The sequence below is a fragment of the Phyllobates terribilis genome, unplaced genomic scaffold, assembly GCF_046119375.1.
Source record: "Phyllobates terribilis strain yellow unplaced genomic scaffold, ASM4611937v1 Scaffold_2__4_contigs__length_985480577, whole genome shotgun sequence".
Lineage (NCBI taxonomy): Eukaryota > Metazoa > Chordata > Amphibia > Anura > Dendrobatidae > Phyllobates > Phyllobates terribilis.
Genome location: NW_027362762.1, coordinates 389,730,319 through 389,746,790, shown reverse-complemented (window position 1 = coordinate 389,746,790; position 16,472 = coordinate 389,730,319). Strand labels below are relative to the sequence as shown.

Genomic DNA, 16,472 nt, shown 5'->3' with positions numbered 1-16,472 from the left:
GCAGGGTCCTCTCTCCTCTTGTACCAGTCGGTGACTTGTATTATTCAAAGATTATTGTACCTGTCATTTATTATGTATACCCCTTCTTCACATGTAAAGCGCCATGGAATAAATGGAGTATCAATAATAATAATAATAATATTTGAATTGCATTGGCCACCCCAGATTATTTCCATGTAACAGAATTTCTACGATTCTTTGTTTGCCGATTCAAGCAAACACAGAGGTTATAAAACCAGGACTTTGGAGAGCAGAACAAAGGATTGGCAAAGAGCCATAGGAAGGAGGTGAAATAAAGTGACTATGTATACTTCCATGCATGTTATTGACTGGGGGACCAAAGGCTGACTAAATGTATCAAAATATTTAATAACAATAGGAAAAAAAAAAGCACTGGAGCACAAACTGCTGCTTTGACAAGTAGAATCTTTGCAGACTAAGTGAATATCATCAGGTTGGCGCATATATATATATATATATATATATATATATATATATATATATATATATATATATATATATATATATATATATATATATATATATATATATATATATATATATATATATATATATATATATATATATATATATATATATACACACACACATTATTTAAGCACTGATGCACTTTTTTAGTTGACATCTAGCAGAAGCAAGGTGCTAAATACATTTAAATTAAAAAACACTGACAGAATGAAGACTGACTAAGGCTAAAAATACAAGTCAAACAACCATGATCCGCAGGCTACACATAAAATCAGGTATTTTGGTCCCAGTACTGCTGAACATGGATTAGGCTGGCTTTCATGATAGCTGCTTAACATATTTTCAACTATCCATAGGCATCAAATACAACATTAAAGAAGTTTTTTCAACATCTAAATGGGTAAAATTGTAACGTGATTGTAAAAAACAACTTTGCTATTTACCATACTTGTTATTTAAAAATCCTTTCTGCTCTCAAGAATGGAAAGATTTTTAATTCTATAGTTTACTGCTTGTTACTAGGTTAAAGGCTACCGCTGTGGTCTATCAGTGGTGGCTGCTCTCCTAGGCGAGGAGTGCAGTGCTTACAAGCTCTTTGCTATAGAGCTTGTAATGCTAATTGGAAGCTGGATCTGTCACAGCCTCAGTGCTGCAGAGGTAAAGCTACCTCTGTCTGCAGCATGGAAGCGTGCATAATTTAAGTTACCACTGCAACAAATTGTCAATCAGGTGTGATGTACTCCCCCTTATCCTCCTGGCAAGCAGGAAGACTAGGATTAGTCCGCTCCTGAACAATGATGAGACAACACCTTTAGGCTAAGGCTTCAGATAGTGTAAAGCCCTGTTCACACTGCTTTTCGGCAGCATGTTCCGGGGTTCTGCCCGAACCCCCTTAAAAATGGGATTCAGGTGGAACCCCCAAACGCAGTGCAAAAAACACATTGTGAGCCTCGGGACCTAGAGATAGGGCCCGGTCATGACTTTAGTTGGAAAGGTTTCTTATTCTAACAGTACTACAGCAAAGGAAATGCCCTATTACACTCCAAATTCATGTTTCACAAAGGAATGTATCTACTGGAAAGCATTTTTTTCTTAATGCAAGTTCACTCTGGCAACAAATATAGGGTTGGAAAAAAGACTCAATTATGAAGTGAAAGCTGGCAAACGGCCATGCTCTAACGGCAATTCTGTAACTGAATGTCTGAGGCAGAGAGCAGACACCACGCGGCCTCCATTACTCAGCTCTTATCAATATTGGCTGCAACAATAAAGAGAAGGGATCACAGGAAGGAACGGAGTTCCCACAAACAACAACCAATGCCTCGCTTTAAAAAAAAACCCTTCATAAATAAGAGGTTATTGAGGGGTCATCTTTCTATGATCCGGTACCAATTCGCTGTGCAAAGATGTGAGGCATATGAAATAGAATACACATACGCACTAATACTCAACACTAAGTCTGTTGCACTTTTTATTTGTTTAGACTAAAAAAAAAATGTATTCTTTTTTTTGCACCTTAATGTGTATATAAGCCTATATAATAATAGTAATAAACTATAGCAATGGTTGTAATTCAATATTTGCCTGAACACAGTCTGATAATCCAGACTCCTGGAAGATGACTCTGGATTTTAAATGGGATGTCCACTATTTACTACTTATTATACTAGTGGACACTGATGGGGTCCACCACTCACAAAGCCATAACAATGTCACGTGAGCACCTGCAGACTCGGAACGAACATTGCTAGAACGGGGCCAGTGCAGGGGTCAGTATATAGTGTTTTGCTTTTTTAAATTTGAGAAGGGGTTGACCAAGTAGTGGACAATCCCTTCAAAGAGGTAATCTAGCTCCATTCCCATCCAGATTGGTTGGTGGCTGGTGACGTCAGGTCTACAGATATATGTTCGATTGTGTGCCCTATTTATTAGTTAATAAAGGGGTTTTCCCACAAACAAAAGTTCATATTAAAAATTGACTGTGTCTGACCGTGTACAGAACATACCACAACTCCTGGGCAGGGGAGGAAGCAAAAGACAATACACATATTACAGCTGGGGATCGCAGAGGATTCATTTTGTGAGGTAAAATATTGTTTAAAAACAGGCAGGGAAATGTTTTACCTCACAAAATGAATCCTCTGCGATCCCCTGCTGTAATGTCTGTATTGTCTTTTGCTTCCTCCCCTGCCCAGGAGATGTGGTATGTTCGGTACACGGTCAGACACAGACAATTTTTAAAATGCACTTTTGTTCAGGGGAAAAAACCCTTTAACTTTAGCAGCGACATCAACGGCCTTGCTCACTTCATGATGTGGAACTGAGTGGAGCTGGATCACCCCTTTAATAAACATGTTTGGTCAGGACAAATGTACCGTGGACAGCTGCACACACTGGCGTCTATATTAGTCTAAGTATTACTATCTCATTATTTGCCTTTTCCAAGCACTGATTAGTACCACTTTCCTCATTAGAGAAATTATGCCACACAGCTTTGGCAGGTTGCATCCTGGATGTAGACGCCATGATGGTTTAGTCAATGACTTGGTTGCCTTGCAGAACCAAGGGCTACATCTGTTTTAATGTTCTTGCACAAAGTGGTCGCAGGCTGAGCATTTTATTTTGTAATTCTAACTGTATAATTATTATTATGCTTAATTATATAGCGTCATCATATTCCCCAGCGCTTTAAGATATTGTCATCGCTGTTCCCCTTGGAGTGTGGGAGGAAACCAGAGTACCCTGAGGAAACCCAGGCAAACATAGGGAGAACATACAAACTCCTTGCAGATGTTGTCCTTGGTGGGATTTGAACCCAGAACCCCAGTGCTGCAAAGCAATAGTGTTAACCACTGAGCAACCGTGCTACCCATAACAGAAGAAGCAGAAGAAAACAACAAGAAACATTTGTATTGAACTTTTCTGACTATGGACTCAAAGATCAGGGTATTTGGATCACTATCAGAAAATAGAAGTCCCAGCCCATTTACAAAATTATAAAAGTAATCGGCAAAGCATTTTGGAATATATACATACAGTGCCTTGTGAAAGTATCTGGCCCCCTTGAACTTTTCTACCTTTTGCCAAATTTCTGGCTTCAAACATAAAGATATAAAATTCTAATTTTTTGGGGAAGAATCAACAACAAGTGGGACACAATCGTGAAGTGGAACGAAATTTATTGGATATTTTAAACTTTTTTAACAAATTAAAAACTGAAAAGTGGGGCGTGCACTATTATTCGGCCCTCTTGAGTTAATGCTTTGTAGCACCACCTTCTGCTGCGATTACAGCTGCAAGTCCCTTGGGGTATGTCTCTATTCAGTTTTGCACATCGAGAGGCTGATATTCTTGCCCATTCTTCCTTGCAAAACAGCTCGAGCACAGTGAGGTTGGATGGAGAGCGTTTGTGAACAGCGGTTTTCAGCTCTTTCCACAGATTCTCGATTGGATTCAGGTCTGGACTTTGACTTGGACATTCTAACACCTGGATACGTTTATTTTTGAACCATTCCATTGTAGATTTTGCTTTATGCTTGGGATCATTGTCTTGTTGGAAGATAAATCTCCGTCCCAGTCTCAGGTCTTTTGCAGACTCCAACAGGTTTTCTTCTAGAATGATCCTGTATTTGGCTCCGTCCATCTTCCCATCAATTTTAACCATCTTCCATGTCCCTGCTGAAGAAAAGCAGGCCCAAACCACGATGCTGCCACCACCATGTTTGACTGTGGGGATGGTGTTTTGAGGGTGATGAGCTGTGTTGCTTTTACGCCAAACATATCGTTTTGCATTGTGGCCAAAAAGTTAGATTTTGGTTCCATCTGACCAGAGCACCTTATTCCACATGTTTGGTGTGTCTCCCAGGTGGCTTGTGGCAAACTTCAAACGAGACTTTTTATGGATATCTTTGAGAAACGGCGTTCTTCTTGCCAGTCTTCCATAAAGGCCAGATTTGTGCAGTGTACGACTGATGGTTGTCCTATGGACAGACTTCTCCCACCACAGCTGTAGATCTCTGCAGTCCATCCAGAGTGATCATGGGCCTTTTGGCTGCATCTCTGATTAGTCTTCTCCTTGTTCGAGATGAAAGTTTAGAGAGACGGCCGGGTCTTGGTAGATTTGCAGTGGTCTGATACTCCTTCCATTTCAATATGATAGCTTGCACAGTGCTCCTTGAGTTGTTTAAAACTTGGGAAATCTTTTTGTATCCAAATCCGGCTTTAATCTTCGCCACAACAGTGTCTCGGACCTGCCTGGTGTGTTTCTTGGTCTTCATGATGCTCTCTGCACTTGAAACAGAATCCTGAGACTATCACAGAGCAGGTGCATTTATAGGAGACTTGATTACACACAGGTGGATTCTATTTATCATTACCAGTCATTTAGGACAACATTGGACCATTCAGAGATCCTCACTGAACTTCTGGAGTGAGTTTGCTGCACTGAAAGTAAAGGGGCCGAATAATATTGCATGCCCCACTTTTCAGTTTTTAATTTTTAAAAAAAGTTTAAAATATCCAATAAATTTCGTTCCACTTCACGATTATGTCCCACTTGTTGTTGATTCTTCCCAAAAAAATTAGAATTTTATATCTTTATGTTTTAAGCCAGAAATGTGGCAAAAGGTAGAAAAGTTCAAGGGGGCCAAATACTTTCACAAGTCACTGTATACCATTTAGACAGCTGATCGGGACAAGCTTTTTCCCCGCAAAAAATGTGCATCTACCGATGACTAATTACCCACACAGTTGCTATAATACATTACCCACGGTGGCCAGACAGTCGCCGAAATGAGTAACAGCTGAATAAGGAGCACAGCCCAGCAGTGTAATCCACTGTGTTTAAGTATAAATATAGAAAGAACAGCTTCCAGCTTGGTATATGGTCAGGACCATCTGTAATATCAAAGCTTTCTCATCCCGTGCTTGTATACTAACCGAATCACCACACAATTATGGTCTGTTGTAGATTAATGTCTCTGCCTGGATGTCCTACTATTTATACACATAGAACATTACAAAGAAGAACATGGCTTTCTAAAAGACTGAAATTACATTGTGGCACAACATAATCCGTGATATGGTTATTTCAGTGCACTGTGCAGGGCAAATTTGATGTTTCTCCAACCAAAGTCATATTATGGAGGTGCCTAAGGGTGATGTAAGTGAAGCACAGCACATTAACAACCGCTTACAAAGCAATCGCATTTCACAGGTAGGTTTGAGTGTTCGTATATGTAATGTGCAATGGCTTGTATTGAATTGAGATTGAATTAAAAGAGAACCAGTCACCAGGTCAAAAAAGGCCAGATTTTGCACTTAATTCATTCCCGCTGTTCTCCTGAGTATTCTGTTTTTTTACTTTTTTTAAATCTGCCGTAGGGTTCCAGAGATACGAGAATTGTATTTAGTGCTTAGTGTTAAGCCTTTAACAAGTGGGTGTGGCTTACAAGGTAATAGTGCAGAACAGACTAAAGATACGCCCCCAGAGAACACTGATCCACGCCGCCCCCTTGGTAAAGACCTTAAATATTAGTATTAAATAAAAGGCCCATATCACTGGAACTGTATGGAGGATCTTAAAAAAAGAAAAAAAGCGAAAAACTCAGAGGTGCAACAGGAATAAAATAAGAGGAAATCCGACCACTTTTGCCCTTGTGACAGGTCCACTTTAATAGTTATATGGGGGGGAGAATAGAGTCAATAACCCTAGGCACTATTTGCCCTAGAATATACCACTAGTTTAATGACGCAAACATCAATATGTTAGGGAACTGAATTTGTAATTCTCATATCTGCTGTATGATTAGATACCAAGGAAGACATATGCTACCAAAACAAGTTGCGGTGTTGCCATATGCGCTAGGAAGCGCTCCTATAAACTTCAATTTACCCGACACCACTGCTGCCAGTGATTGTTTACATGCTGCATTGGTGACATCACAACTACAGTGCACTCAACCACTACAGCCAATTAGTGGAGCCACTGAGCTCAGTGATTGGCCGCAGCAGTCACGGGCGTTGTATTTTTGACATCACTGCTTTAGGCTGTAAAGAATCATTGGAAGCAGCCAAAGAGACAGCACTGGAGCAGGGTAAGGCAAGAAATATTGATTACATTATAAGATGAAGAAACTTTCAAGTAGAAAACCTCTTTAAATGCTGGAGAAGACTACACTATTCCTTACATCAAGGCATCAAGTAAACAAAAAAGTAACCGCCTGGTACATAGTTATTTACAATGGGAGGCTATCGTCATCAGATGCCACTGTACACAACGCCATCCACCATAGGTATATCTCTAGACCAGGCCTGGCGCCAGCACCCGGCGCACCCGGGCAAGTGCCAGGGCCCTGAGCAGGCAGGGGGGCCCACTTGCCGTCGGGCACCCCGCCGCTCTATGGGACCTGTGAGCGCAGGAGAGCGGTGTCAGCGCCCGCTTTTCCCCCGCTTGCTCAGGGTCCCGGCAGCCGGCACAATACTTATCTCTGCCCGTGCCTCCGCAGCAGATCCGGTCTCTTCCACGTCCTCTGACTGTGACGTCTCAGGTCAGAAGGCACGGTGACGTCTTTCCACAGCGCCCTCTCCTGAGCCGTCACAGCGCAGAGCGGGAAGACGCCGGCGACGCTGGAGTCCAGAGCTCAGAAGTGGCAGCAGGTGAGAAGTGAGTTGAGTATTTTTTTTTTTTTTTTTTTAAATGTATAGAGGCATGGGGCATTATGAGAGGGGGTGGGGAGGGAAGGGTGACAACCTGCATGGGGCATTATAAGGGAGGGGGGGTGACATCCTGCATGGGGCATTATAAGGGAGGGGGGTTGTGACATCCTGCATGGGGCATTATATGGGGGGGGGGGGGGGGGGAGTGACATCCTGCATGGGGCATTATATGGGGGAGTGACATCCTGCATGGGGCCTTATAAGGGGGGGTGACATCCTGCATGGGTCATTATATAAGGGGGGGTGACATCCTGCATGGGGCATTATATGGGGTGGGGGAGGGGACAGCCTGCATGGGGCATTATGTGGGGGGGAACAGCCTGCATGAGGCATTATGTGGGGGGAACAGCCTGCATGGAGCGTTATATCGGGGCCAGTATTCTGTATGGAGCGTTATATGGGGGCCAGTATCCTGTATGGAGCGTTATAAGGGGGCCAGTATCCCGTATGGAGCGTTATAAGGGGGCCAGTATCCCGTATGGAGCGTTATAAGGGGGCCAGTATCCTATATGGATCGCTATATAGGGGGCCAGTATCCTATATGGAGCGTTATATGGGGCCAGTATCCTGTATGGAGCATTTTATGGGGGCAAGTATTCTGCATGGAGTGATTCGCCGGTTTCTGAGCTATTGTGGAATTTACAATAGATATCAGTCATGTAATGTAAGAAGTGAAATCTTTGGCCTTGTACTATATATATATTTTTGTGCCCAAGGCCCACAAAAACCTGGAGCCGGCCCTGCTCTAGACATTCCACCAACTCGCCAGGACATAATAAAGTGTGCGACTTAAAGTTGTACTAACCTGTACTTCTGAGTTTGCATCCACATGCTGGACTTGAAACCAAGTTTCTCTGTTGTTATATTTTTGCAGATCTTCCTTTAGTATTGCTACTTTACCTAGAAGACAAAAAAGTGATTATTGTAGATGTGGAGAAATGTAGCAGATTTATTGGTAATGCCAGCATCTAACCTTCGGATGCGCTTCCCTGGCACATACCTCTTTAAGCCAAGGCATAAAGGCACTTATTAAGAGCTCAGAAAGAGATGCCCTACAAACAGCAAGGACCTCTGAAGAGTAGTTCCATCATGTTTTTGGTTGGTTTTTCTTTTATCTTTTTTGTTCTCAGCAGAAGACCACAAATGAATGGAAAATGCCCAAAGGGTACTCAGTTTAATTTCATAAATCAATAAGCAACTTTGCAATATATCTTATCAAAGAAATCTGCTTCTTTCTCCTCCTGGATTGAACATTCACTCTCAATTCACAGATAAAATCTATATTCTGTGATGACAGATTTTCCCATTACTGAGATAAGAGTTGGTGTTTTTAAAATTCTATGGAGAGGCAGACACAGATATTTTACTACAAGTTCTCCTGAAAGGACACTTGCAGTTCTCCATAGAGCTTTATGAGCACTAACTACTATCTCCTCCTAGCTCAGTAATGGGAAAATCTGTGTTCACTGAAGACAGATTTTATCCATGAATTGAGAATTTTGAGAATGACTGATTAGTCCTGGTAGAGAAAGAAGTGGATTTCTCTGATAAATTATATTACAAAGTTTCTCATGTTTACTATTGATTTATGCTAAAAATTAAAACAGTTACTCTTTCATCTATTGACCTATTCTATCGATAGGTCATCAGTTGCTTAGTCCTTAACATCCCCTTTAAGCTTCATTCACACAAGCGTCATGGCTTCTGCTCATATATCCGCTATTACAGTTATGCTGAATCTGATTTGAAAAGGGATCTCGCCAAAATCTGACAGAACCCACCGATTTTTAGTGTCCAAAAGGGATTGGATGGTTTACTCAGGAAAGAAACATAATGCTGGACAGAACATTAATCTGAAACTGGTTACTGAGAATTCGCCTCTCCAAGCAAGACTGGTGCTATGCTGTCAGATTAAAAAAATAAAATGAAAAAAAAAAAAATCTTTAAAAACAGAAAATGTTCTGATAACAAATTAATGCTGAAAAGTAAAATGTTAATTACACAGACTTCATTTTTCCATAAAAAAAAATAAACTTAATTTCTAAATCAGTATTTGATGACAAGTTAAGAATCAGAAAAAATACATTATTTAACAGGTTGTAAAGCTGTTGGCACAAAAGAAAGAAGAAAGAGAAAAAAAAAATAGAAAACTAGGTCAGAGAGTAACGGGAACCCCACTGGGGCCGGTTTAATCTCATCCAGTACCAGCTGTGTAATATGCAGAGGAAGACGAGCGAGGGCATCATATGGAAAGAGGGATGTCTTGCCTATTGTTTGCCGACTGTAGAAGTCACCGGCTGAAAACAAGGCGGCCTTGTCTGATGCTTTGCTGTATTCTGACAATGCTACATTTGTGTTTATCTCTGACAATCCCAGGAAACTATTACTAATAGAGATAATTATATGGTTAAACATTAGCCTTCACATTTAAGGCCATTCCTATTTTAAGATCCCGTCCTGATTTATATTTAGCACTATGGTTTAATTTTATTTCTAAATACATTTTAATTAAAGGTTAGGAAAAAACTTATTCTTCTACCTTGACAGGTAGAAATAGGATTTAAACAATCAAATGGATAGCAACACGAGGATATATTTAGCAACTTAACCCCTTAATGACTTCCAATACGCTTTTTAGGCTATGTGCCCACGATGCAGAAATGCTGGATATTTTTTCCGCTTCTCCCATGCGGTTTTAAAATGCGTTTTTCCTGCCAGGTAGAAGCGTTTGTGAAGCGTTTTTTGCATGCATTTCTGCATGCGGGTTATCAAGCGCTTTTCCAAGCGATTTTAACATCACTTGGAAAAGTGCTTGACTACTTGGTCACACTATATAAATTCATGCAACCGGCATGGATTTATATAGTGTGACCAAGTAATAGTTAAAAATAATAATAATAATAAGAATGGTAAAAAATAAAGCTTATACTCATCTTCCGATGTCCTCCCGGTGTTTTCTCCGCCGCGTCCGGTCTCTTGCACTGCTCACGGTGGTGTGAAGGACCTGCGGTGACGTCATTCAGTCACGTGTCAGGTCACATGACTCAATGACGTCATGGCAGGTCCTTCACAACACCGCAACCCATAGAGCAGACCAGAGAGAGGGGAGAAAACACCGGGAGGACATCAGAAGGTAAGTATAATCTTTATTTTTTATTTTAAATTCTTTTTTAACAAGTACTATTGTACCTGGGTCTGGAGGAGAGTCTCATCTTCTCCAAACCCGGGTACTATCCGCAAATAGAAACGCATAATATCCGTGTGTACAAATGTACTGACACGGATATTATGCATTTCAATGCAAGTCAATGGCGGCAATTACGCTGCGTGTCCGCAAAATTAATGGACATGCTGTGTATTTTTCCGCAATGATAATCCGCAGCGGAAATTTCCGCAGCATGTGCACAGCACATGCAGATCATTGGGGACCGTGGGGCACGTATTACCAAGCACTTTTTAAGTGTTTTCACTGCAGAAAGTCCTCGGCAAAAACGCTTGAAAAACACATAGTGGGCACGCAGCCTTAACTTACATAAGTAATAAGAAAAAAGTGTCCCCCCAAAGAGCTAAAATCCAATGGGTGTCATTTACATTCATGGCCGAAAGTGTTGGTACCCTTGAAATTGCTCCAGACAATTAAGTATCTCTCCCAGAAAATGATTGCATTTACACATGTTTTGTTATACCTATGTTTATTTCCTTTGTGTGTATTGTAACAACACAAAAAAAGCAGAAAAAAAGGCAAATTGGACATAATTTCACACAAAACCACAAAAATGGGCCAGACAAAATTGTTGACACTTTTCCAATATTGTGGGTAAACAACTTTGTTTCAAGCATGTGATGCTCATTCAAACTCACCGGTGGCAAGTAACAGGTGTAGGTAATATGAAAATCATACCTGAAACCAGATAAAAAGGGGAGAAGTTGATTCAATCTTTGCATTGTGTGTCTGATATACATGTCCCCAATCCTGGCATATACGTCCCGCACCCTGGTATACAGTTGAAACCAGAAGTTTACATACATTATGTAAAAAGACACATATGCCTATTTTTCTCAATATCTGACATGAAATCAGAATAAACATTTCCTGCTTTAGGTCAATTAGGATTACCATAATTTTTATTATTTGCCAAATGCCAGAATAATATGAGAGAGAGAATGTTTTAAGGCTGTAAATGGAAGTGTATTAACAAAGGCATTTTTATTACTTACTGAAAATTCAAACGTTTACATACACGAAGATTACTATGCCTTTAAAGAATTCTGGACTGCCCATATTATGATGTCATGTGTTTGGAAGCTTCGGATAGGTTTTTTGACAACACCTGAAATACACTGCTTCTTTGTGTAACATCATGGGAAAGTCTAAAGAAATCAGCCAATATATCAGGAAGAAAATTGTGGACTTGCACAAGTCTGGCTCATCCTTGGGTACAATTTCAAGATACCTGAAGGTGCCTCGTTCATCTGTACAAACAATTATACGCAAGTGCAAACAAGATGTGAATGTCCAGCCATCATACCGCTCGGGAAGGAGACGGGTTCTGTGTCCCAGAGATGAACGTGCTTTGGTCCAACATGTGCATATCAACCGAAGGACAAAAGCAAAAGACTTTGTGAAGATGATGGCGGAAGCTGGTAAGATTGTGTCAATATCCACAGTGAAACGAGTACTGTATCAACATGGGCTGAAAGGCCACTCTGCCAGGAAGAAGCCATTACTCCAAAATTAAAATAAAAAAGCCAGATTAATGTTTGCAAATGCACACAGGAACAAAGACCTTAATTTTGGAGAAATGGCCTGTGGTGTGAGGAAACTAAAATTTAACTTTTTGGGCATAATGACCATCGTTACGTTTGGAGGAAAAAGGGAGAAGCTTGGAAACCTAAGAACACCATCCCAACTGTGAAACACGGGGGTGACAGCATCATGTTGTGGGGTTGTTTTGCTGCAGGAGGGACTGGTGCACTTCACAATATAGATGGCATCAGGACAAATGAAGATTATGTGGCAATACTGAAGCAACATCTCAAGACATCAGTCAGGAAGTTAAAGCTTGGGCGGAAATGGGTCTTCCAAACGGACAATGACCCAGAGCATACTGCCAAAATGGTAACAAAGTGGCTTGAGGATAACAGTCAATGTTTTGGAGTGGCCATCACAAAGCCCTGATCACAATCCTATTGAAAATTTATGGGCAAAGCTGAAAAGGCAGGTGGAGCAAGGCAAACTACAAACCTGGATCAGTTACACCAGTTTTGTCAGGAGGAATGGGCCCAAATTCTGACCAACTATTGTGAGAAGCTTGTGGAAGGATATCCCAAACGTTTGACCCAAGGCATTCAGTTTAAGGGCAATGGTACCAAATACTAATGAAATGTATGCAAACTTTTGACTTTGCAGTAAGTAATAGAAATGCTTTAAAACATTCTCTCTCTCTCATTATTCTGCCATTTGGCAAATATTAAAAATTATAGTAATCCTAATTGACCTAAAACAGGAAAGGTTTATTCTGATTTCATGTCAGATATTGAGAAAAACACGCATATGTGTCTTTTTATATAGTATATGTAAACTTCTGGTTTCAACTGTATATGTCTCCCATCCTGGGCTCATCCTAGTATATATGTCCCCCATCCTGGTATACACTGATGAGCAAAAGAGTAACAATATTTTGAACTTTCGACTTTCAGGCTCCATATCTCACCATCCACTACTGCTTCGAACGTGAAACTACCATCACTTTATGGACTATCATCTTGGCTATCTCGTACATAAATTTGGCTTGCAACTATTTTGCATATGATTAGTTATGCAGATTCTTGTCATGTCACTATATTGTTACGGTTTTGCTTCTGGTGGTGGAAAAATCTTTTTCTTCCTGTATGCTACAAATTACAATCTGTTCTCACATTCCCTAATAGCTCAGTGAGTTATTAGGTTGATTCCCAAGCAAAAGATCACTAGTTCGAATTGAGGAGCATCCATAAAGAAGATTTCCGAGGAAAAGAGACAAAAAACAGCAGCGATATTTTACAAAGAGACATTTTTGGTGCAGAAATGCCTGCTGCAAATACTTAACGTTCAGATACCCTTTAGTTCACCTTGCTTTTCTTTTGTGACAAGCTTTGCTCAATCTCGAACGTGGAGTTTGCGGTGAGTAGGTGAATAAGAGCACCTTAATATACCAATGTGACACAAATTGGGTTCTTATAAAGCCTCCAAATTGTTCATTTTGTGCTTCACTGCTCTAACCAAACTGTGGAACACAATGATGAACCAGAGGGATCTTAACAAGCCTGAGATGTGAACACAGAATGACAGAGGAGAAGAACAGCATTCCTTATATCCTATGTGTTTTCAAGTAGTAACATAATTCAGAGAAACACAAGTTGTCCCATAGGGCAGGTGAAATGGTCGTGTCGGCACATATCTTACTGACATAATCTGTGTGATGGGGAAGTGAGATAACCCAGAATGGAATGTATATCATTGACTCCCGGCTTCTGAACATCAGTGGTATTTTTCCAATGGAATAAGTTACAGGTAATGGAGAACGTGTATTCCCAAGGATTGCCTTAGTGTACTGTGAGCATTTATTCACTAAAAGAAATCGCTATTCGATGATATGAGGTATCCCACTTCTCACTCCGTGTACATTTGAGCGAGTTAGCTTAAGTTCACACTATGAATTTTTGCTGTGCAAAAAAAATGCAGTATTTTACATTTCCAGCAAAGTGTATGTGTAGCACCCTGAGGATTCGGCTGCTACAGGGGTATTGCACCTCAACCCAGAGGTGTGATATTCCACTCCCGGGTAAGGATGGAGTGTGGAACTGAGCTCAGATAGACTGCGTGCACTACATACATCCCATTCCAGAGGAGCAGGCCGACGGTACTCCCACTTAGAAATGTGCAGGTACAACCGAGCCTGTTCCTGGCTGGAGTGGGAGGGGGGTGGTACATCCCATGTAGTGTAGGGGCAGATAGGGGGAGCAGTCTGGGTAGTGTTAGGAGCTCATTGGGTGCTGGTCACCTGAGCTCACACATAGAGGGTGTATATAAGGTGGGCACCAACTGAGAACAGGGTCAGTCTGTCAGAATCAGGAAGAGGAGCAGAGCAGAGCCCTGGAGAGAGAGAGTGGAGCAGAGAAAGACCCAGAGGGGGAAGACTGAAGGGACCCAAGAACCCAAATTAGAGCACCGGGTGAGGAGTCAGCAAGAGGGTACCGGAACCCAAGCTGGTGGGGGCAAAGACATTCCCCAGCCAGAGACCGGAGACCGTGGGCAGTGTCTGTCACGGTCACCCACCACATTCACCCCGAAGGCACACCACATGAAGGGTCAGGGAACCCAGGGCCAAGGGTGTCCCAAAAGAAGGCCCGAGGGAGCTGGACCTAGGTGAATCACTGGTGGGGACGGCTGAAGAAAGGACAGAGGGAGAGCTCAGGGCCACGCTCTGGACTTGTTTGGGGGTTGGCCGGATCCAGGACCTGGTGGACGCAGCACGGCTCGGGTGGTCACTAGCAGCTGGAGTGACCAGTACAACATCAGCAGTAAGTAAACACCCTTAACTGCACAACCCGAGTCTGTCTTCATTGCCGGCTGCATCGCACCACCACAACCCCCATCCTCTGCGCCTGTCCCCTCTGAGGCTATACCCCTCCCGTTGGGGGTTATCCCACCAAGCTGCGCATCCACCATCAGCCTCAGCGGACCCTGCTGCAGCGGCGGCCACAGTGACCGCATCACAACGGGTGGCGTAGTCGACACAAAAGAACTTTAGTAACATCTGTAAAGCTGCCACATAACACTTAGCTTGACGCCCTGGGCACGGGACCGGGTCACAGCCGCTCGGAGACTACAACCCCCCCCATCTGATCCGGTGCCGGGTATTCCCCTCAAAAAGGAATATGTCCCAGGGGGCGCGTCATATGGAATTCATAGATGTCTCATGCCCACTATGCCTATTTTTTAACGCTGTGTAAACTGACCTGTTTGAAATCTACAACACAAGTTCTCTTGTATTTATGCTGAGTTTTTTGGGCGGATTTTCCCCCTAGAATTGCATTAGATGCAGAAAAAAAATGAATAAGTGTTTTTAGTACGTTTCCACACAATAAACACTTATGTATTCCGCACTGATTGTATTAATACAATTATCAAAGCCAAATACCAAGAGACAAAAAACGCAGCTTCAAAAACGCATGTAAAAAAACAATGTAATGAAAAAAGTAACCAAACCGGTGCAGAAATGCTGCAACATCAAAAACTCACCAAACACTCATCGTTGGAGTGGAGCCTTAGGGCTCATTCAGACGTCAGTTTTTCTCGTATGAGTGCAATCCGTGTTTTTCTCGAACCTATGATATTCTATGGGGCAGCACAAGTCCGATTTGAAAAATAGAGACAAGTGTGAATTTGATCCAAGGGTCGGATGAAAGTTAGTGAAAAAAATCGGACTGCACTCGGATGGCATCTGCGTTCAGTTTGATTTTAATGAACTGTCACATAGCAGAAGGTGGAAAGGCTTCTTTTTTTCTCCATGTAAAAGAAAAAGTGATTACACTCAGACCACACACTGATCAAAATAATCTGTCCATTTTTCTCAAACGTGGAAAATACTGACCTCTGAATAAGTTCTTAGATCAAGGATGTCAAACACACAGAGAGCCAAAATGATAAACTTGGACAAAGTCGAGGGCCAACCAGTATACAGTATAAGGGGCCCCACATAGTCCTCCATACAGAATAATTGGGCCCTATATTGCCTTCCATACAGAATAAAGGGACCCACATATTCCTCCATACAGAATAATGGGCCCCACATAGTCTTCCATACAGTATATTGGGCCCCACACAGTCCTCCATACAAAATAATGGGCCCCACATAGTTCTCCATACAGAATAATGGGCACCACATACTCCTTCATACAGAATAATGGGCCCCACATAGTCCTCCATACAGAATAACTGGCACCACATACTCCTTCATACAGAATAATGGCCCCACATAGTCCTCCATACAGAATAACTGGCACCACATACTCCTTCATACAGAATAATGGGCCCCACATATTCCTCCATACAGAATAACTGGCACCATATACTCCTTCATACAGAATAACTGGCACCATATACTCCTTCATACAGAATAATGGGCCCCACATATTCCTCCATACAGAATAACTGGCACCATATACTCCTTCATACAGAATAATGGGCCCCACATAGTCCTCCATACAGAATAATGGACCCC

At 41.8% G+C, this 16,472-nt stretch overlaps 1 protein-coding gene across 2 annotated transcripts in view; it reads right to left on the bottom strand.

Moving 5' to 3' along the window:
• Positions 1-16,472, bottom strand: part of RASA3 (RAS p21 protein activator 3) — a 230,725-nt gene that overhangs the window by 92,064 nt on the left and 122,189 nt on the right. For both annotated transcript variants that reach the window (XM_073664847.1, XM_073664846.1), the window contains exon 4: positions 8,012-8,106. In XM_073664847.1, coding sequence (XP_073520948.1) covers positions 8,012-8,106 — 95 coding nt within the window. The remainder of the gene's footprint in view (positions 1-8,011; positions 8,107-16,472) is intronic.